Genomic DNA, 22,584 nt, shown 5'->3' with positions numbered 1-22,584 from the left:
CTTCAGGGCTCAGAGGTGTTCGGTTAGGTAAAGCCGTGAGTCAGGCGAGGAGGAAGGGCCACCTGGACGTTACGGAACAGCATTCTAGCAAGAGGGAAGAGCAGATGCCAGGGCCCAGAGGAGCCCCTGAGCACAGCTGCCTGGCATGGCTGGAGCCTCACTCAGGCATTCACAGGTGCCCACTGGTTGCCGGTGGGAACCAGACTGTAGCAAGCAAGATGGTGGTAGCCGAGAGAATGGGCAGGTGGTCACTGCACAGGCCAAAGATCAGGTGCTGGGGGGTCTGGATTCAAAAGACAAGCCGGGGCTGGAGAGACAGCGTAGCGGTTAAGGCGCTTGCCTGCCAATCCAAAGGACACAGGTTCGATTCCCCAGCACCCACGTAAAGCCAGATGCACAAGGTGGCGCATGGTCTGGAGTTCACTTGCAGTGGCTGGAGGCCCTGGTGTGCCCATTCTCTCTCTCTCAAATAAATAAAAAATACTTTAAAAAAAATTAAATTACCTAGATGTCCCTCAACTGATGAGTGGATAATGAAGATGTGGCACATTTATACAATGGAGTTCTACTCAGCGGTAAAGAAAAATGAAGTTACGAAATTTGCAGAAAAATGGATGGACCTGGAAAGTATTATACTAAGTGAGGTAACCCAGGCCCAGAAAGCCAAGCGCCACATATTCTCCCTCATACGTGGATCCTAGCTACAGATGACTGGGCTTCTGCGTGAGAATGAAAATACTTAGTAGCAGAGGCCAGTAAGTTAAAAAGGAGACATAAAGGGAAGAGAAAGGAAGGGAGGAGGGTACTTAATAGGTTGATGTTATATATATGTAAGTACAATGATTGTGATGGGGAGGTAATATGATGGAGAATGGAATTTCAAAGGGGAAAGTGGGGGGGGGAGGGAATTAACATGGGATTTTTTTTTTTATAATCATGGAAAATGCTAATAAAATTTTTTTTAAAAAATCTAAAAGAAAATTAAATTAAGGGGCTAGAGGGATTGCTTAGTGGTTAAGGCATCTGTCTGCAAAGCCAAAGGACACAGGTTCAATTCCTCAGGACCCATGTTAGCCAGATGCACAAGGGGGCACACATGTCTGGAGTTTGTTTGCAGTGGCTGGAGGCCTTGGCGCGCCCTCTCTCTCTCTCTCTCTCTCTCTCCCTCAAATAAATAAATAAAAATAAATTAAGTAGCAAGGCATGTTGGCACCCGCCTTTAATCCCAGCACTCTGGAGGCAGAGGTAGGAGGATCGCCATGAGTTCAAGGTCACCCTAAGAGTACGTAGTGACTTCCAGGTCAACCTGATATACAGTGAGACCCTGCCTCAGAAAACAAACAAACAAAAATTAAATTAAGGGCTGGAGGGATGGCTTGGCGGTTAAGGCGCTTGCCTGCAAAGCCTAAGGACCCATGTTCAACTCTCCAGATCCCACATAAGCCAGATGCACAAAGGTGAGGCAAGCGCAAGGTTGCATGTGCCCACTAGGTGGCGCAAGCGTCTGGCGTTCACTGGCTGAGGCCCTCTCTGTCTAAAAAAAAGAAAGAAAGAAAGTAAGAAAGAAAAAAGAAAACAGCAAAGCTAAGGACCCAGGGGGACCGGCTGTGGGGGTGGACTGTGTATTCCTGCACCAGTGTCACCTCAGCCTGGGACCCCACCTCTCAGGATCCCACAAGCACACCCTCATCCAGGCAAGTGCCAACCACCTGTGTCCATGCATCCTGGGACATACGGTGAGGCCCCTCCCAGTGCCCTGGCACACACCCACTGATCCCCGGGCACACATGCAAGGGTGCGGACAGCAGGGGTCAGTGTTGCACACAGGCAGACGGACAGATGGACGCACTCCCCTTTAAGCTCCCATGGGCCCCTGCAGATCTTGAAGCCAGCTCTTGAGGTGGAAGGTAGGGGTAGAGAAGCGTGGGGGGGGGGGAGGGATGGACAACAGGTTGGCCTGGGTGGCACAGGCCAGTGTGGGGGCACAGCTGAGTGTGCCACAGCACTTAGTAGGTCCTCAGGAGAAGTACAAGTGTCTGCAGTGCTGGTGGGCAGGCATACCAGGGATGAGCAGGTATGCCACGGGAGACTGGGGGCGTGGGGGGCGGGACGGCCCGGAGCCCTGTGGACACTCACCTCTGGGACATGATCTTGAAGGCATCTGGCAAGTAGCACTGCACGTTCTCCATCTGGAAGGGGTCAGCGTCACAGATCTTGTCGTCTGTGCGCCCGTAATTGGCGTTCTCCACCATGATAACGTCGCTGCCCGGGCACCGCAGCTCAATGGGGTAGCCTTCGCACGCCAGCTCCCGGCGCATCAGTCCAAATGGGAGCCCAGCCCGGCTCAGGCCTGTGGGAAGGTTGGGGAGCATGTCACACCCGTCCACGGAGGGCACTGGGAAACGGGCTCTGCGGGCCTCAGCTTACTAGGCGGCAAAATGGGCATCCTGTACAGGAAGGATGGTGACTTGGTACTTATCTTTGCGATGCCCTGACTGGTAAGAAAGTGTGAATGTTATTCTGGGGACGGTGAGCCGATCAGGGAGTCTCTGCTGACTATTATGGGTTGATTGTGTCTTACTCCCATTATCATGTGGAGTACCCTGGAAAGTGCATTTGGAGACAGGATTTTTTTTTTTCTTTTCGCCTGAGGTAAGGTTTCACTGAAGCTCAGGCTGACCTGGAATTCACTATGTAGTCTCAGAGTGGCCTCGAACTCTTGGTGATCCTCCTACCCCTGAATCCCAAGTGCTGGGATTAAAGGCGTGCACTACCACGCCTGGCTTATTTATTTATTTTAAAGTATGGGGAGGGAGGGAATTACCATGGGATATTGTTTACAATTATGGAAGTTGTTAATAAAAAATGTAAAAAAAAAATCCAACAAATAAATAAAAATCAAAAAAACCTTTTTATTTATTTATTTATTCATTTGAGAGACAGAGAGAGAGAGAGAGAGAGAGAGAGAGAGAGAGAGGGAAGAAAGGAGGGAAAGAGAGAGAAAGAGATAGAGAATGGGGGTGCCAGGGCCTCCAGCCACTGCAAACAAACTCCAGATGCATGTGCCACCTTATGTGTCTGGCTTACGTGGGTCCTGGGGAATCAAATCAGGGTCCTTTGGCTTTGCAGGCAAGTGCCTTAACCACTAAGCCATCCCTCCAGCTCTTCTCCCTATCTTCTGATGCCCCGACCAACTAATGTGAGCACTGGAGAATCGAACCTGGGTCCTTTGGCTTTGCAGGCAAGCGCCTTAACCGCTAAGCCATTTCTTCAGGCCCTAGTCTCTGATGCTTTATTATAGCAGTCCTTGCAGACAAGTTCACTTTGAGGCATAGGGAATCAAGGAGACCGGAACACCGGGCTGGGCTTAAGCTCAGCCAGCCACAGCATCCCTGGCTGGATGCCTCTAGTCACACAGGTCTGTCAGACAAGCCAAGACCGTCCGCAGTGGCCGCGGGGGGACAACAGGAGACTCTGTGTGGGAAAACTTTCCCGGAATCCCCCCCCCCCCGCCTCTTCTTCCAAGGCTGGCTCCGGTTTGTCCTTCTACCACACCAGGCTGCCACTGTGAATATGCTGGCTTCCGGGTCCTTCGAGTCAACTGGCAAGCCCGAGTGTGGTGAGGGGCGCCCAAAGTTGCGCTTGGTATCAGAAGTGAGGGTGCTCTAGCGACTGCCCATATCATACCACACGAAGAGCAGAGAGGCTCAGGAATAGGCTCATGTTTCCCAAGAAAGCCACAGAAGTGGGCTTTGCCTCTTCCAACTGACCCAACAGGTGTCTTGGGACCCACACACCCCACAGTGGGTTTGACAATTCAGAATGGGAGGCCAGGAGTCTTTGGGGCTACATGTCTACCAGGTAATGCTGATGCTTGCTCAAGTATATTAAAAAAAATTTTTTTTTAATTTCTTTTGGGGCTGGAGAGATGGCTTAGCGGTTAAGCGCTTGCCTGTGAAGCCTAAGGACCCCGGTTTGAGGCTCAATTCCCCAGGACCCACGTTAGTCAGATACACAAGGTGGCACATGCATCTGGAGTTCGTTTGCAGTGGCTGGAGGCCCTGGCATGCCCATTCTCTCTCTCTGCTTCTTTCTCTGTCTGTCACTTTTAAATAAATAAATAAACATAAAATAAAAAAAAATTCTTTTTCAGGGAGAGATGGCTTACTGGTTAAGGCATTTGCCTATGGAGCCTAAAGACCCAGGCTCGATTCCCTAATACCCACGTACGCCAAATGCACAAGGGGGCACACGCGTCTGGAGATTGTCTGTAGTGGCTGGAGGCCCTGGTGTACCCATTCTCTCTCTCTCTCTCTGTCAAATATGTAAATAAATAAATAAATAAATATTTTTTTTTTTTCATTAAGTATGGCAGTGCACGCCTTTAAAAGCACCAGTCAGGAGGCTGAGGTAGAAGGATATCTGTGAGTTCAAGGCCAGCATGGTGCTATAGCAAGTTCCAGCTCATTTTGTGCTGAGTAAAACCCTATCTTGAAAACACACACATGTGCACACACACACACACAAATTTCTTTTTCAATTAAAAAACATAAGCTGGGCATGGGGGTTTTAGTCTCAACACTTGAGAGGCAGAGGTAGGAGGATCACCGTGAGTTCGAGGCCACCTTGAGACTACGTAGTAAATTCCAGGTTAGCTTGGACTAACGTGAAAAAAAAAAAAAAAAGTAAAACTGAGGGCTGGAGAGATGGCTTAGCAGTTAAGGCATTTGCCTGCAAAGTCAAAGGATCCAGGTTCGATTCCCTAGGACCCACGTAAGCCAGATGCACAATATGGCGCATGCATCTGGAGTTCATTTGCAGTGGCTGGAGGCCCTGGCATGCCCAATCACTCTCTATTTGCCTACGTCCCCCCTCAAAAAAACAAATAAAATAAAAGTTTTTTCAAAAGAATATAAAACAGCTGGGCATGGTAGCTTGCGCCTTTAATCCCAGCACTTGAGAGGTGGAGGTAGGAGGATCGTCGTGAGTTCGAAGCCACCCTGAGAATACATAGTGAATTCCAGGTCAGCCTGGGCAAGAATGAGACCCTACCTGGGGGGTGGGGGAAGGAGTAAAAACTGGACTGGAGAGATGGCTCAGAAGTGAAAGGCACTTGCTTGCAAATCCTGACTGACCAGGTTTGACTTCTCAATGCCCATGTTATGCTGTTATGTCTGATGGGCAAGCACTCACCACTGAGCGACAATGCCCAGCCTTGCAAACTGTAATTTGTGTGTGTGTCTTTTTTTCACACAAGGTCTTGCTGTGTAACCCAGCCAGGCCTTAAACTCACGATCCCCTGTCTCGACCTTCCCCAAATGCTGGAGTTACAAGCATGTACCAGCAAGCCCAATTTTTTTTTTTTTCATGTTTAAATTCAGATAGCCAATAGCATCGGCCTCCCCAGACCTCAGTCTCCTAGCCTGTGCAATGGGTATCTGCACCCCAGGGCAAGACAGCAGGGATTCCAGACCAAAGTCTCTTGTAGCCCAGGTTGACCTTGACTTCCGATCCTCCTCCCTCCACATCCCAGGTTGTAAGACGACAGGCGTATGCCTCCACCACCGCACAGCCTACAGGGTATCTCAAATGAGCACGGTGCCTTACACAGGAAGAGAAACTATGTGAGGCCCCTCCCTGGTGACAATCAGACGCGCCTTGGGGCCGGCTGGGCAGGTGGTGGCGTGATGTCTGGGATCAGAGGGCTCAGGAGACACACACACAGCCAGGCTTGCAGTAGTCCTCAGCCACTGCCTGGCTGGTGGTCCCAAGTCTCTGGGAGCAGGGGGTGGGTTTCTGGGCCTCCGGTCCCCCTCTGTAGATCACTAAGAGCTGTTCCCATCTCCTGGGCAGTAACCAGCCCTGGTGAAAGACAAGATGCTGTTTTGTTGGTCTGGGCAGAGGGGCTGGGCATGGGCCAGGCTGCCTGACCCCTGGTCCCAGCCCCGCCCAGCAGGATGGAGGGAAGGAGTCAGGATGCGGTGGGTCCTTGGGTGGGGGTGGGGGCGGGCACCGGGGCTGGAAGCAGCAAGGTGCTGAGGTAGGGCATCTGCAGTAGGGAAGCAGAGATCAGAGCCATGGTCCCGCAGATGCTGGCTAGGTGCCCCCCCGCCCCCGTCCTCCGGGGTTATGGAAGCTAGGCCCTTGGGGTTTTTTGGGGTAAGCAAAGTCCCAGTTGGGAGAAAAGTTTCTATGTGCTCCTGTTACACCATCTGCCTCCTCCTCTAATTTTAGCCTTCCCAGGCCGGGAGGGAGGGCGGGAAGGGTGGAGGGCGGGCTCACATGGGTCTGGGGGTGGAAACAGCCCCTCCTCGCCCTGCTAGGGGCTGGGATGCCAGGAACGCGAGGCTGCTGGACAGCTGGACAGCGCCTTCTCGAGCTCTGTGACTTTCCAAACAAGGCTGGCAGGAAAGGCAGGGGCGGGGGTGGGGGGGATCACATTCTATGGTACCACCCCTCAGAGAGGACTGGCAAGGCAGGCAGGGGCCACCATGGGCACGACGTGGCAGGGGGAGGCGGCCAGCAGAACCCCTTCTTGGCAATGTCGAGCTCGCTCTGTCTGGCCCAGGACCACTGTGGGGATGCTGAGTAAGTGACAGAAAGGGTGGGCGGGCAGGCTCGGGGCACTAATTGTGGCGTGTGCAGGATCCTGGGCCGGCATCGGGTGAGCCGGGTAATTAGTTGTTTTTAAATAAACGTCAGCGGGCATGCTTTAATTAAGCCTTTGTCCCAGTGAGAGCCTTGGAGATGTAATCAGAGAGAGAGACAGAAAAGAGACAGGACCATCACCCCCCCCCCACACACACACACACATACATACACATACACACAGCCTGTCTTGACCCTAGGAGTTCCCAGCCAGACAAGCCCCTGGCCTGCTTGTCTGGGGACAATACCCCTTGGTAGTGATGGGTGGGAGATAGTCACCAAGCTTCTCCCTGGCCTGTGCCGGCCCCATCTGTAGTGGGTTGGAGGGGCGGCGGCGGGGGGCGGGGGGTCCATGGTCTAGAAGGACAGAGGTAGGAGGATCGCCGTGAGTTCGAGGCCAGCCTGAGACTACACAGTGAATTCCAGGTCAGCCTGAGCTATAGAGCGAGACCCGACCTCAAATAACGAAAAGGAAAAAAAAAAAAAAAAAATTTTCACCCACCCACCCCGCTGGATCTTGTTGACTGACCCTTCCCCTCCGCGCTTACCTTGGGTGGCCGAGGTGACCAGGACCGTGGTGACACAGAGACTCCATAGCGCTGCAGCCAGGCGGGCCATGGCGGCGGCCGGGTGGGCGGGCACGGCTCTCAGTGGCCTGTGCGGGGGGCCTCGCCCCGCATCACCAGGTGGACACCACACGCTGGCCCACCAGCCTAGGGGAGGACAGGGGAGTGAGTCGGGGCAGAAGCCGACCGCAGCGCCCAGAAGAGGTGTCGTCTCTTGCTAATGAGCACACATTGCCATCCATGCCAGCTCCCATTGCCCTAGCCCTGTATCTCTGGTACCCCCCCACCACCACCACCACACACACACCCCAGAAATTCCCTGAGGCTGGCTTATGAGGTTGTCAGGGTGCCAAGTGGCCACTTGATTGACCAAAGCCCTTTGGTGTATAATCTCTAAACCCGACTCGGCCCCCACCCCAGGAGGAAGAAGATTGGAGGGAGCCCCCTCGGTGTTGGGGGGACCCAGGCACCACCGGCTTGACAAGTAGCCTCCAGGCCTGGGCGGGAGTGGGGCCTCGCCCCGCAGGCCCTGTTTCCTGTCTCTTGTGCTCTGGCAGCTAATTAGAACCTAGCCGGCTGGCGCCACGGGTGGGGGACCAGGGACATCCAAGTCCCCTCTTTCCCTTCCAAGGGGACCTCTGGGGTAAGGAGACAGGCAGGCTGAGCCGGAGGGGTGCTGACAGCCTCCCCTGCCACCATCCATTCCTCCCTGGGGCTCCGAGGGCACAGACCTGGAGCCATCTCACCGGCCCCTGCCCTCCCTGTGACGTCTACAGCCCAGTTTCCCAGGGGTGGTCCCGGCCGAGAACCCTTTGCCCTGCCAGCCAGCAGCTTGCTATAAAACATGCCTGTGGTAGGGTGAGCTCCCAAGGAGGGAGCTCTGCGCCACCCCACCCCAGCCTGTGTGTGCCCTGGCCTCCAGGCGCCAAATATCCTCTTTCCCGCCCGGAATCTCCCAGCACAGTGCAATTCAAAACCCTTGCAAAGCCTACCTATCAAGCCAGTCTTCCTTCCTCCCAGTGTCCCTGGCTGCTCCGCCTGGAGCCCGCCTCAGGGCCTTTGCACGTACGCCGTTTCCTCTGGGGGCAGCTTCTGCCCACAAGTTATGCGCGAGGGCGGGTTCCAACCAGGCCTTTGTTCAAATGCAACTGTCTGGTGTATGAACCTCCCTTCCAGGTACCCCTTGACTGCTTTGTTCCTGATTGGACCCCAACTTTTATTTATTTATTTGTTTATTTGAGAGAGAAAGAGGGGAGGGAGGGAGGGAGGGAGAGAGAGAGAGAGAATGGGCACGCTAGGGCTTCCAGCCACTGCCAATGAACTCCAGACCCATGCGCCCCCTGTGCATCTGGCTTATGTGGGTCCTGGAGAGTCGAACCGGGATCCTTTTGGCTTTGCAGGCAAGCGCGTTAACCGCTAAGCCATCTCTCCAGTCCCCCGCACCCCAACTTTTAGAACAGGCCCAACGCACTGCGCACTTTGCTGAAGACATCTCAAGAGCTACAGATCCGTCTCTGTTTCTTCCTCGCCCCATCTCCCATCCCACCACCCTTGTATTACCGCCCAGCGTCTTCTCCCTGGGTCTTTGTGCCTACTCTACCCTCCACTCAGAGCTAAGAAATCCTGTGCCTTTTGTTCTGAGTCATCTGGCATGCCTCTGCTGGTTATTTTTATTATTATTATTTTTATTGTTTATTTGAGAGAGAGAGAAGAGTCAGATGCAAAGAGAGAGAAGGGGCAAGCCAAGACCTCCAGCTACTGCAAACGAACTCCATACACATGTGCCACGTTGTGTAGCTGGCATGTGTGGGTATTGGAGAATTGAACCTGGGCCCTCAGGCTTCACAGGTGTGGTAGTTTGAATAGATGGCCCCCAATATATTCAGTGTTTTATTAGTTTGCAGTTTGCATCTGCAGCCACCTGGCTGGAGGAGGTGTCACTGGGCGGATCTTCAGGTGTGGTGGCGGGTTTGAGATTCCAATCTAAAGACATGCCATGTGTGCCTAGCTGGAGTTCCTGAAGTGTGCTGTGCTGTGTGGCTTTTGGCTTTCTAGGCTTGTGCTTCTCTCTGTGTGTGTTTGGTCCTGTGAAGGCAGGCCAGCTTCTTCTGCCATTTATGGAACTTCCCCTTGGATCTGTAAGATTCAATAAATACCTCTGCCTCCATAACTGTGCCTGGTCTGGAAGTTCATCTATCCCAGCGAACCGGAAGCTGTCTGCCACAACAGGCAAGTGCCTTAACCGCTACGCCGTCTCTCCAGTCTCCTGCCCCGTTTTGAACCCACAGCCCTCACCTGCCCGCGGAGTGGCCTTTCAGTGGGAACAGGTGTGTCCTCAACTCTCCCTAGAGCATAAGGTCCTTGTAGCAGTGACAGCCTGCAGGGGAAGGTGCCTGGAGAAGATGCACCTGCTGGACGGCGCTGGCCCCGCATCCTGCAACCGCCACCGCTCTGCCCCCTCACTGGCACTATGGCCACCGACGGGCACCTTCGTTTTAAAACTGGGGTGCAGCAGCTCTTAACACCTGCCTCCCCTCAACTGCCCAGCCGCCCTCCCCTCTCAACCTCTTCCAAAGCTTTCCACCAGGCTAGCTCCAGAGGCAGGGAAGGAAACCACCCAGATGGTTCTGGCAGTCGTGGGAAGCCAGGCTTTGGGGGGGGGGGGCACTGCCCCACGTGGGTCTGGATCGCCAATGCTACTGTGTCACCCTGATTTTTTGCTTTGTTTTGGTTTTTTCAAGGTAGGGTCTTACTCTAGTTCAGGCTGGCCTGGAATACACTATGTGGTCTCAGGGTGGCCTCGAACCCACGGCGATCCTCCTACCTCCGCCTCCCGAGTGCTGGGATTAAAGGCGTGCGTCACCTTGAAAACTGACTTCTCACCTCCCCAGCCCCAGCTCCGTCAGGCAGGAAACCAGAAGAGGGCAGCGTTCTTTGCACACACGGGACAGGCACGGGACCTACGGGGTGCGACTGTCACAGAGGCTGCACCCCACCATGCACTGCCTCCAGAGAGATGCCCAAGTAGCTCACGGCCTTAGACACCATCCACAACACGGGGCCCACGGCCCCACGTGCTCTCCACCCCGACCAGGTACCCACCTGCCAGCGGCACCCCGCCCTGGCGCGAGGCCGCAGAGTTCCTCCCACCCGCAGTGTTGGGCACCTGTCACTACTATTTGCAAAGTGGGTGATGCTGGGTGAACTCGGGGCCTTACGCATGCCAGGTGTGGTGGTTTGAGTTGGGTGTTCTGAATGCCGGGCTCCCAGCTGATGGAGATTTGGGGATTAACGCCTCCTGAAGAAGGGACTGTATTGTTGGGGGCGGGCTTATGGGTGTTATAGCCAGTGTCCCCTTGCCAGCGTTTGGCACACTCTCCTGTTGCTATTGTCCACCTTATGTTGGCCAAGGGATGATGTCCACCCTCCGCTCATGCCACCGTTTTCCCCTGCCATCATGGAGCTTCCCCTCAAGCCTGTAAGCCAAAATAAACCTGTTTTGCCCACAAGCTGGTCTTGGTTGGGTGATTTCTACCAGCAATGAGAACCTGACTGCAACAGTACCCTAACCCCTTGGGTTGGCCAGAACCACAAGAGGGGTGCCCAGCTCATCACCACCCTGGCCCCAGAGACAGAGGGGCGCCCAGCAGGGACCTGAGAATTGCAGGAGGAGGTTATGGAGCCTCACTTCTTCCAGGAAGACGGGACAAGTTCTTCTCTCCTGTTTGCGGAGTGGAGCTCAGCAGGTCGGCTGCCCCTTGAATGACGGCGTCACAAGAAGATCCCTTGGTACAAGACTATCCTCAGGTGATCACCACACCCACTATTCTGCCATGAGGAGGAGGCCTACGCCCTTGCCAGCGTTTGGCACACTCTCCTGTTGCTATTGTCCACCTTATGTTGGCCAGGGGTAATGACCACCCTCTAGAGGCTCATGCCATCATTTTCCCTGCCATCGTGGAGCTTCCCCTCGAGCCGGTAAGCTAAAATAAGCCTTTTTTTCCCTCAAGCTGCTCTTGGTTGGGTGATTTCTACCAGCAATGCAATCCTGACCGTGACACCAGGCAAGAACTCTGCTGCTGAGCCATGCCCCAACCCCAAGGCAGTTTTTTTTTTTTTTTTTCCCATGAGCATGTGTCTGTGTGTGGGTTCCAATGTGAGCACGTGTGTGGAAGCCAGAAGTTGATGTCCGTTATCTTCCTTAGTCACTTTCAACCTCATTTACTTTATTTTATTTATTTGAAAGGGGGAAAAAGAGGCAGAGAGAGAGAGAGAGAGAGAGAGACTGGGCACACCACGGCCTTCAGCCACTGCAAAGGATGCTCCAGACGCACGCACCGCCTTGGGCGTCTGGCTTACGTGGGTCCCCGGGGAATCAAACCGGGAGCCCTTTGGTTTTGCAGGTAAACACTTTAACCGCTAAGCCATCTATTGCTCCAGCCCATCAACCTTATGTTTTACGACAGGGGCTCTGGATGCACCCGGAGCCTGTCTCTCCTTCTGCAGCTGGGATCAGAGGCCACAACAGCCACACGCTACTGCGCCCAGCACTGACGTGCTTGCTGCGACCAAACTCAGGTCTTCCTGGCGATGTGGCAGACACTTCACTCCATGGCTCCTCAAAGCACTTTTTAATCACCTCAAGTAGAAACAGCAAATTAAGCAGCAGGTCTCTCTCCCGGTCTGCAGCCTGGGATGTCCTCCCAGCTGCCTTTAGTCTTCTGGATTTCCTAGCCTGGCTTTCCTGGCTGTGTCGGCTGCTTTTGTTATGTTGTCTTTTAAAAAATATTTTGTTTTCGTTTATTTATTTGAGAGAGAGAGAGAGAGAATGGGCACGCCAGGGCTTCCAGCCGCTGCGAACAAACTCCAGACGTATGCGCCACCTTGTGCAGCTGGCTTACGTGGGTGCTGGGGAATCGAACCTGGGTCCTTTGGCTTTGCAGGCAAAGGCCTTAAACGCTAAGCCATTTCTCCAGCCCCTCGTGTGTGTGTGTGTGTGTGTGTGTGTGTGTGTGTGTGTGTACAGGGGCATTCATGTTTGAGTGCAGATGCATATCTACCACATTCCACACGTGTCTCGCCTGCCACCTTGTGTGAGGCAAGGTCTGTTATTTACCAGGCTAGCTGTCCCCACAAACTTCCGGGGTTCTCTTGCTCCCTCGGCCTCCTGACTTGCCATAGGTGCATAGCTGCTGTGTCTGGCTTCGCGTGGGTTCTCAGGATCTGAACTCGGGTACTCATTCTTGGGGAGGGGGCAACGCTTTATCCACGGAGCCATCTCCCTGGCCCCTCTTTCTACAAAGGCTCATCCGGCTGCCCTGGGAAGCCTTGAACTTGCTATGTAGCTCAGACAGGCCCTGAACGCATGACTCTCCCGCCTCAGCCCCTGGCGTGCTCAGATACAAGCCCACGCTACCACGCGCAGCTTCACTTAATTTTACTCTGAGATGGGACCTTGGCAGACTGTCCAGGCTGGCCTTGGACGCTCAGGGCTCGGGCTTCCTGGGTCTCCCTCCCCAGGAGCCGGGGCTGTGGGCACACGCTCTTCGCAGGTTTCATAAGGTGTCGTATTGCTGCACTTGGGCCTCCAGATCTCATTCGTCTTCAAACTCAAAATCGGAGAGTTGCCGGGCGTGGTGGCGCACGCCTTCCATCCCAGCACTGGGGAGGTAGAGGGATCGCCGTGTGTTCGAGGCCACCCTAAGACTACATAGCCTGGGACAGAGTGAGACCCTACCTCAAAAAACCAGAACCAGGGCTGGAGAGATGGCTTAGCGGTTAAGCACTTGCCTGTGAAGCCTAAGGACTCCGGTTTGAGGCTCGATTCCCCAGGACCCACGTTAGCCAGATGTACAAGGGGGCGCACACATCTGGAGTTCGTTTGCAGTGGCTGGAAGCCCTGGCGCGCCCATTCTCTCTGTCTATCTGCCTCTTTCTCTCTCTCTCTCACTCTCAAATAAATAAAAACAAAAAAAATTTTTTTTAAATGTTTAAAAAAAAACAACCAGAACCAAAACCAAAGCCAAAAAACAAAACAACAAAAACCGATTTTCCTTCTCTCTCTCTCTCTCTCTCTCTCTCTCTCTCTGTCTCTGTCTCTCACTCTCTCTCATTATGTAGCCAGGTTGGCCTCCTGAGAACTGGGGTGACAGATACTTGCCACACGCCTGGCTATTATTACTTTCATTATTATGATTATTTGTAGTTCTGGGAATCCAACCTAGGACCCTGCGCGTACTAGGCCCCAGCTTAACTTTAGGTTGCTCCATTGGGGGGGGGGTGTCACATAACTGAATGTGGGTTTGTGAAAAATTTGTCAACATGCATGCCCAATGACCACAAATGACATTTGCCATCAAATACGCCATGAGTCCAACATGGTTCTGGTAGCGCTCACCCCCAGGTCGCGTCATGGACACCGCCTGACGCTCAGACTTGTAAAAAATTCTTATTTATTTGCAAGGAAAGAGAGAGAAAGAATGGGCACACCAGGGCCTCCAGCCACTGCAAACGAACTCCAGATGCGTGCGCCCCCTTGTGCATCTGGCTAACGTGGGTCCTGGGGAATCGAACCGGGATCCTTTGGCTTCACAGGCAAACGTCTTAACCGCTAAGCCATCTCTCTAGCCCTGAAACTCAGATTTGTGATGATCGTACGTCATGGATATGCAGAGCTTTCACCATTCACCTACAGAAACGTAATGGCTTAGTCACAAAAAGCAGACTTTTACCATCTTTCCTTAGCTTGTAAAGCTAAGTATCAGATCAATATATCTGTGGACGGTACTATGTTAGAATGAGACGGCTCAGTAGTTAAAGGCACTTGTTTGCAATGTCTGACGCCCTGTGTTTGATTCCCCAGGACCCACATAAAGCCAGATGCACTACATGGTACATGCATCTGGAGTCTGTTTGCAGTGGTAAGAGGCCTTGGCATGCCCATTTCTTTCTTTAAAAAAAAAACAACAAAACTCCCATTTTGAGTCACTGAACTTGAGTTTCATTTAAAAAATAATCAGGGGCTGGAGAGATGGCTTAGTGGTTAAGTACTTGCCTGAGAAGCCTAAGGACCCTGGTTCGAGGCTCAATTCCCCAGACCAGATATACAAGGTGGTACATACATTTGGAGTTCTTCTGCAGTGGCTGGAGGCCCTGGCGCGCCCATTCTCTCTCTCTCTCTCTCTCTCTCTCTCTCTCTCTCTCTCTGCCTCTTCCTCATTCTGTCTGTCGCTCTCAAATAAATAAATAAAAACAATAAATTTAAAAAAATAATCATTTCAAAGGGGAAAATGGGGGGAGGGGGTATTACCTTGGGATATTTTTTATAATCATGGAAAATGTTAATAAAAATTGAGAAAATAATAATAATAATAATCAGGGCTGGAGAGGTGGCTTAGCAGTTAAGGCACTTGCCTGCAAAGCCTAAGGACCCATGTTCAACTCTCCAGATCCCACATAAATCAGACTGAGCCATACCCCAACCCTTTTAAAACTTGAGACTGAAGCTGGGTGTGGTGGCTCACACTTTTTTTTTGTTGTTGTTGTTTTTGTTTTTCGAGGTAAGGTCTCACTCTAGCCCAGGCTGACCTGGAATTCACTATGGAGTCTCAGGGTGGCCTCGAACTCACGGCGATCCTCCTACCTCTGCCTCCCGAGTGCTGGGATTAAAGGCGTGCGCCACCACGCCCGGCTCCGGCTCACACTTTTAATCCCAGCACTCGGGAGGCAGAGGTAGGAGGAGCTCCATGAGTTCGAGGCCACCCTGAGACTCCATGGTGAATTCCAGGTCAGCCTGGGCCAGAGTGACAGCCTACCTCAGAAAAAACAAAAACAAAACAAAAAAATAAACGTGAGACTCGCTGGGCTTGGTGGCACACGCCTTTAATCTTAGCACTCAGGAGGCAAGAGGTAAGGGGATTCCTGTGTGTTTGAGGCCAGTTTGAGACTACATTAGTGAATTCCAGGTTAGCCTGGGCTGGTGCGAGACCCTATCTCCAAACAAAACAAAACAATAAAAAATGGAAACAAAACAAAACCCCCTGGAAACAGGGTGTCCTTATGTTGCCAGGCTGGCCAGCTTTTTATTTTGTTGTATGTAATTATTTACGAGGGCACAGGGGGTGAATGAGTATGGGCATGCAAGAGCCTGTCGCCGTAGCAAATGAACTTGAGATGCACGCACCACTTTGTGCATCTGGCTTTACATGGATACTGGGGAATCGAACCTGAGCCAGCAGGTTGTGCAAGCGAGAGTGCCTTTAACAGCTGACCATCTGCTCAGCCCTGGCCTCTGACTTCTCAGCTCAACTGATCCTCCTGCCTCAGTCTCCTTGGTAGATTGGACCCCAGGCCCATCTTATAAGTCCACTTTTTTTTTTTTTTTTTTTAAGGTAGGGTCTCACTCTACTCCAGGCTGACCTGGAACTCACTACGTAGTCTCAGGGTGGCCTCGAACTCACGGCGATCCTCCTACCTCTGCCTCCCAAGTGCTGGGATGAAAGGCGTGCGCCAGATAGAGAGGGAGGGAGAATGGACGCGCCAGAGCCCCCAGCCACTGTAAATGAACGCCAGACTCATGCGCCACCTTGTGCGTTGTCTGGCTTACGTGGGTCCTGGGGAATCGAACCTGGGTCCTTTGGTTTTGCAGGTAAGCGCCTTAACCACTAAGCCATCTCTCTGTGCTAGATTGGTCTTTGAAAGAAAACCTGGAAGCCAGGCATGGCGGTGCACCCTTGAGATCCCAGCCCTTAGGAGGTGGGAAGAGGAAGATCCCAAGTTTGGGGACCAGCGTAGGCTACACAGCAAGGCTCCGAAGGCAAGGTGCCGCACCCTTTACCGAGGCTGCACCGGCACCCACACGTGCTCCATCGGGGTCACTTCTTGGATGCTCTCAGTGCACGCTGCTGCTGGCTTTGCTGTGTTTGGAGCTGCTGACGAGTGTCCCCTACGGTCATCATGGCCCCCAGAGTCACTGTCTGTCCAGCCCTGCCACCTCTACCCAATAGTCCATTATCTCCTCGGTGAAGGACATCTTACAGGACAGCCACAGGCCAGGACAAATCCACACACCAATCGCCCGGGGCCACGCTGATCAGCACGCGGGACAGCGACGGATCCCTTGTTGTCACGTCACCATCTTTGGGAGTCTGGGTTGCCCAAACAAAAACGACCCTCCTTGCCCATGGATTCAACAAGCCTGGGCTGAAAAGTACTCGAGACGCTGGGCTAGTGGGCCAGGCCTGTTATCCCAGCTGCATGGAAGGCTGAGGCAGGAGACTGGCAAGTTCAAGTGCAGCCTGGGTGAGACCCTACCTCAAAATGAACCCCAGGACCCACTTACGCCAGATGCACGAGGGGGGCGCACGCGTCTGGAGTTCGTTTGCAGTGGCTGGAAGCCCTGGTGCGCCCATTCTCTCTCTCTCTCTCTCTCTCTCTCCCTCTTTCTCTGTCGCTCTCAAATAAGTAAAAATTAAAATTAGGGCTGGCGAGATGGCTTAGTGGTTAAGCGCTTGCCTGTGAAGCCTAAGGACCCCGGTTCGAGGCTCGGTTCCCCAGGTCCCACGTTAGCCAGATGCACAAGGGGGCGCACGCGTCTGGAGTTCGTTTGCAGAGGCTGGAAGCCCTGGCGCGCCCATTCTCTCTCTCCCCCTCTATCTGTCTTTCTCTCTGTGTCTGTCGCTCTCAAATTAAAAAAAAAAAAATTAAAATTAAAACAAAAACTGGAGTATAATTCAATGGTAAGCTTGCCTAGCGTGTGTGAAGCTCTAGGTTCTATTTGCCAGCATGAGAGAAACAGACAGAGAAAGAGAGAGAGAGAGAATTATTACACCTGTATTTTTGTATCACGATCTTCACAACAGTACCTGTGACTACTATTACCCAAGTACTTGACACAGCGTCAGGAATTCCACTGTCAGTCTCAGGGAAGTTCTGTGCAGGGACCCCGCGCATCCCTGACGGCAGTCGGGGGGGCCCCTGGAGCCCACATCCTGGGCTCTCACCACAAACCGGGCAGCGTGAACAGCAACGAGCACTTTCTCACCACTCTGGGAGCCAGACGTGGCGGCTGAAGGTGCGACGGCTTGCTGCCCAGCTTGTAGAGCATGCCGTCTCCCCCCTACTGGGTCCTCACAGGGCCTCCATGGGTGTGCTGGGCCTGTCCATCCGGAGTGGGGCCCCATGCTCATGAGATCACTGATCTTGACCAGCTCACCAAGACTGCCAAGGCCCGCTCGACAAGCCGGCCATCTCAGACACCCAGGAGACTGAGGCAGGAAGATCAGGAGTTCAAGGCCAGCCAGGGCTATAGAGTAAGTTTAAAGCAGGCCTAAGTAACTTACACCCTGTTTTTGTTTTTTTTTTAAAAAAAAGTGGGGCTTAAAGGTGCTTGTTTGCAAAACCTGATGGCCTGGGTTTGATTCCTAAGCCATCTGTGGTGGTTTGATATAGGTGTCCCCCATAAACTTAGGTGTTCTGGATGCTACATTCCCAGCTGATGGTAATTGGAAATTAAAGCCTCTTGGAGGCGGTGTATTGTTGAGGGTGGGCTTATGGGTGTTATAGCCAGCTTCCTCTTGCCAGTGTTTGGCACACTCTCCAGTTGCTGTTGTCCAACTGATGTTGGCCAGGGGGTGAAGTCCACCCTCTGCTCATGCCATCGTTTTCTCCTGCCATCATGGAGCTTCCCCTCAAGCCTGTAAGCCAAAATAAACCACTTTTCCTCACAAGCTGCTCTTGGTTGGGTGATTTCTACCAGCAATGCAAACCTGACTGTAACACCATCCAAAATAAGTTAGAAACAAAAGGGGCACAGGGGGCTGGAGAGATGGCTTAGTGGTTGAGGTGCTTGCCTGCAAGGCCTAAGGACCTATGTTCGACTCTCCAGATCCCACCTAAGCCAGATGCACAAAGGTGAGGTAAGTGCACGGCCGCACATGCCCACTAGGTGGCACAAGCGTCTGGAGTTCGATTGAAGTGGCTGAGGCCATGCCAATTCCCCTTCTCCCTCTTTCTCTCTCTCCCTAAAATTAAGTTTTAAAATTTTAAAAAGGGGTGCACAGGCATGTGATGATCATTTGCAGCTGCAAGAGGCACTGGTATACTTCCACAAACATGCAAGTGCAAAGAAATAATTTTTTTGTTTATTTTTATTTATTTGTTTGAGAGCAACAGACAGAGAAAGGCCGATAGAGAGAATGGGCGCGCCAGGGCCTCCAGCCACTGCAAACGAACTCCAGATGCGTGCGCCCCCTTGTGCATCTGGCCTATGTGGGTCCTGGGGAATCGAGCCTCGAATTGGAGTTCTTAGGCTTCACAGGCAAGCGCTTAACGGCTAAGCCATCTCTTCAGACCCTTGTTTTCTTTTTTTTAAAGGTGGAGTTTCACTCTAGCCAGGCTGACCTGGAATTCTCTGTGTAGTCTCAGGGTGGTCTCGAACTCACGGGAATCTTCCTACCTCTGCCTCCCGAGGGCTGGGATTAAAGGCGTGTGCCACCATGCCCGGCTAAAAATAAAAGTTTAAAGGGGAGGGCTGAGAGCAAGGTTCAGCAATAGAGCACTTGCCTAGCATTCAGAGGCCCTGGGTTTATCCCCAGCGCTACACAAAACATAAAATAAAAACCTCTCTCTGGCGCATGAACTTGGAGATAACGCACTCTGGATCCTGCACAGGGATGGCTGCGATGCCGTTGCCCTCACCTGCCTGAAGGCTGGGCTTTTTTCCCGGCCCCCCAGGGACACGCAAACTCAGGAGGCCGTGTCTCAGTGACACAAGTGCCTCCTCCAGCCCCTTAGCATGCACAGGAGGTCCCCAAACACTGACTTCCTCCAGGAACAGGGGGTGACTGCCAAGGAGGGTGGTGAGGACAGCTTGACACAAGCTGTTCTCTACCACGTGAGCCAAGGTCAAAGCTGTCCTCCCATAGCAGGTACCCCAAGAAGCTCTGGGTACCCTCACAGACAGCTTGAGGGTGCTAAAGTGGGAGGGGGCTGTGAGGGACCACAGTATCCAGGGGAAATGTAACAGAGGCCAGGCCTGATCCTCTCTGATTTATGTCCCCCTCCCAAAATAAAACACTGACATTTTAAACCCTCAGAATGTGATCATATCAGGAGACAGTCTTTACAGAGGTAATCAAGTTAAAATGAGGTCACCAGTGGGATCCTACCCAATAGGCCTGGTGTCTTAAATAAAAGGGGGCTATGGGGCGGGATAGATGGCTTGGCAGCCAAGGCCCTTGCCTGCAAAGCCAAAGGACCCAGGTTCGATTTCCCAGGACCCACGTCAGCCAGATGTACAAGGTGACGCATGCCTCTGGAATTCGTCTGCAGTGGCTGGAGGCCCTGATGCATCCATTCTCTCTCTTTCTGCCTCTTTCTCTCTCTCAAATAAATAAATAAAAAGAAAAGTGGAGCAGGGCTATGGACACAGACATTCACACAAGACAAAGGCAAGGAACAGAGATGTTTCTGGAATGAAGGAAGTACCAGAGACAGCCAGCTAGCCACCAGAAGCCAGGAGAAAGGCTTGGACCAGATTCACTTATAGCCCTCAGACATAACCAGCTTCCACATCGTAACCTTGGATTTCTGGCCTGGAGAATTGGAAATAATAGGGCCGGAGGGCTTAGCGGTTAAGGCACTTGCCTGCGAAGCTTAGCGACTCAGGTTTAATTCCCCAGGGCCCATGTAAGCCAGCTGGACTGTATAAGGTGGCACACGCGTCTGGAGTTTGTTTGCAGTGGCTAGAGGCCTCGGAGGGCCCATTTTCTCTCTTAAATAATTAAATAAAAATATAAAAATTAAATTTTGGAGGAGGGGGTTTCGAGGTAGGGTCTCACTCTAGCCCAGGCTGGCCTAGAATTCACTGTGTAGTCTCAGGGTGGCCTCAAACTCACGGCGATCCTCCTACCTCTGCCTCCCGAGGGCTGGGATTAAAGGCGTGTGCCACCATACCCGCTCCAGTTCTTTTTTTAAAAATTAATTTTTAGCCAGGCGTGGTGGCGCACTCCTTTAATCCCAGCCCTCGGGAGGCAGAGGTAGGAGGATCGCCGTGAGTTTGAGGCCACCCTGAGACTACACAGTGAATTCTAGGCCAGCCTGGGCTAGAGTGAGACAGTACCTCAGAAAAGAGGGGGTTCTGGAGGGATGGCTTAGCGGTGAAGGCATTTGCCTGCAAAGCCAAAGAACCCAGGTTCGATTCCCCAGGACCCACATCAGCCAGATGCACAAGGGTGCGCACGCATCTGGAGTTCGTCTGCAGTGGCTGGAGGCCCTGGTGCACCCATCCTCTCTGTCTCTTTCTCTGCCAAATAAATAAATAAAAATAATATATATATATATATATGTATATATATATATATATATTAAAAAAAAGAACTGGACACGAAAGAAACGCCTACTACAAGGCATCAAGACACAGATCCAGCACGGGGCTGGGCTCCACGGCATTGGGGAGCCACTATGAACTGGGGATGTCCCCGAAGGTGGGCTCTCCTGCAAGAAACTACCCCTCACCATCGAAAAACCAAAATAATAACAATAAATTTAATTTAATTTAAAGAAATAAAAATAAAAAAAGAAACTACCCTCAACGGTCGGGGCACTAGCTGACACAGACCTGCCTGTTCTGGTCCCTTTAAACTGCGCTCCCCCAATAGGGACGCGCTATGAGGCTGAGGCTGGCCTGGCCTCGAGTTTGTGGCAATCCTCCTGCCTCCACCTCCCAAGTGCAGGAATGGCGGGGAGGAGGGGAGCTTCCTGTACCAACGTTTGGCAGCGGTAGACGATGACAGCCCAGATCTGTCAGGTTGGGGTCCTGATGGGAACGGGGGGGGGGGGGGGGGGCGGGCAGGTGAACTCCCTTCCCAGGTCCGGCAACGCCAGCGCACTGGAGGCTGTGGTTGCTCAAGGGCCTGGGTGTGCAGACGCTTCCTCCTGTTCCTTTCACGTCACCCCGGGTCACCCCTGCAACCTGACCCCAGACACGTCCCACTGCCGGACCCCGCAGGCCACCTCTACAGGCCACACGGCTGGCTGCGTCTGTGTTTCTGTCCCCTGTGGGGTGAGTCCCCTGGCCGTCTCCAGTGAGGTGTGGGTACAGCAGGGTCTGTCCTCGGGTGCCCTGGGGTGGGGACGGGCAAGGGAGGGTGACAGGAGGAAGAGCGGCTGCCGGAGGAGAGGGGGCGCCTGGAGCCTGCCCTAGCTTACGGTTGCCACGGAAACCCTGCGTGCTGAGTGGGTGGGAGGCTGAATGTCTGGGGAGGGTGACAGGCACCAAGAAGGGGGCTCTCTCTGGGAGCCTCCCTGGGAACAGACAGCCCCCCACCCCCCGCCCCCAACCAGCACCTCGCCTCCTGTCTCTGGCCCATTCCCCAGTCCCGGCTGCCTGCGAGGCCACCTCTGCATCCAGGGAGCCTTGTGGCCAAGTCCCAGGCCTCGCTAGGAGTTGAGCCAAGTGTGATCGGCATGGCCTCTGGTTAGGGACTCAACCTTGCCCAGCCTGTTTCCCCGGAGCCTGGGTTCACAGTGAAGGCAGGTGCGTGGACATGCTGGGCACACAACTCCTCCCACAAGGCCAGGGGGAAGACGTGGCCCTGTTGCCTCTTCAATTCCCCAGTCTTACCAAACAGCCCTGGACAACTTATACTAGAATCTGTCCCCTGTCTCATGGTCACGTCCAACAGGCCCACGACGTCTCCCCCAGAATGCACCCCCTGCCCCTGCCGAGGGCCCACCCATTTGCAGTCACTTCCTCGCTGGTCTGGCACAGTGGCCTCCTCCTTGGAACCCCTGGCTGCAGTCCTCACCCTCCATAGCATGTGTTCACCCCCCCACCGCGAGGGTGCCCATGGACACCTGGGTCATTTCTGTCCCTTCTCTGCGCAGAGTCCTCCATGGCCCCATCTTCCTCATGGCAAAGCCACAGTCCTTCCTTGGGCGCCCCGAGCCCTGCACAGTGTGACCTCGCATGCATGGCTGGGCCTTAAGAACTGTGTCAGGCTGTTTTCTCAGCCCCAGCTACCCAAGCTCCTTCCTTGTCGCTTGTCCTGTCTGTCTGTCTGTCTGTCTTTTGTTTCTGCTTTTGGTTTTTCCAGGTAGGGTCACACTCTGGCGTAGGCTGACCTGGAATTCACTATGGAGTCTCAGGCTGGCCTCGAACTCACGGCCATCCTCCTACCTCTGCCTCCCGAGGGCTGGGGTTAAAGGCGTGCGCTACCACGCCCGGCTTGCCCTGCCTTTCTGTCTGTGCGTTCTGCACCAGTACACGGCGTCTGATTGTCATTATCTGCTTCTCCCTCTTCTCCCTCCCTCTGCATGCTGGCTCTATGGGGTTTGTCCTATATCCCCAGTGCCCAACAAAGGGGAAACT

The 22,584-nt window shown here is 53.3% G+C and overlaps 1 protein-coding gene across 2 annotated transcripts in view; it reads right to left on the bottom strand.

Annotated features, from left to right (window-relative positions):
- Adgrl1 (adhesion G protein-coupled receptor L1) overlaps window positions 1–22,584 on the bottom strand; it is a 70,343-nt gene that overhangs the window by 33,941 nt on the left and 13,818 nt on the right. For both annotated transcript variants that reach the window (XM_045139221.1, XM_045139222.1), the window contains exons 2-3: window positions 7,197–7,361; window positions 2,137–2,350 (exon numbers count right to left, since the gene is read on the bottom strand). In XM_045139221.1, coding sequence (XP_044995156.1) covers window positions 2,137–2,350; window positions 7,197–7,266 — 284 coding nt within the window. In that variant the 5' untranslated portion in view covers window positions 7,267–7,361. The remainder of the gene's footprint in view (window positions 1–2,136; window positions 2,351–7,196; window positions 7,362–22,584) is intronic.

This window comes from Jaculus jaculus, chromosome 21 (assembly GCF_020740685.1).
Source record: "Jaculus jaculus isolate mJacJac1 chromosome 21, mJacJac1.mat.Y.cur, whole genome shotgun sequence".
Lineage (NCBI taxonomy): Eukaryota > Metazoa > Chordata > Mammalia > Rodentia > Dipodidae > Jaculus > Jaculus jaculus.
The sequence above is the reverse complement of the archived record's forward strand: the minus strand, read 5'-3'. Positions and strand labels throughout refer to the sequence as shown.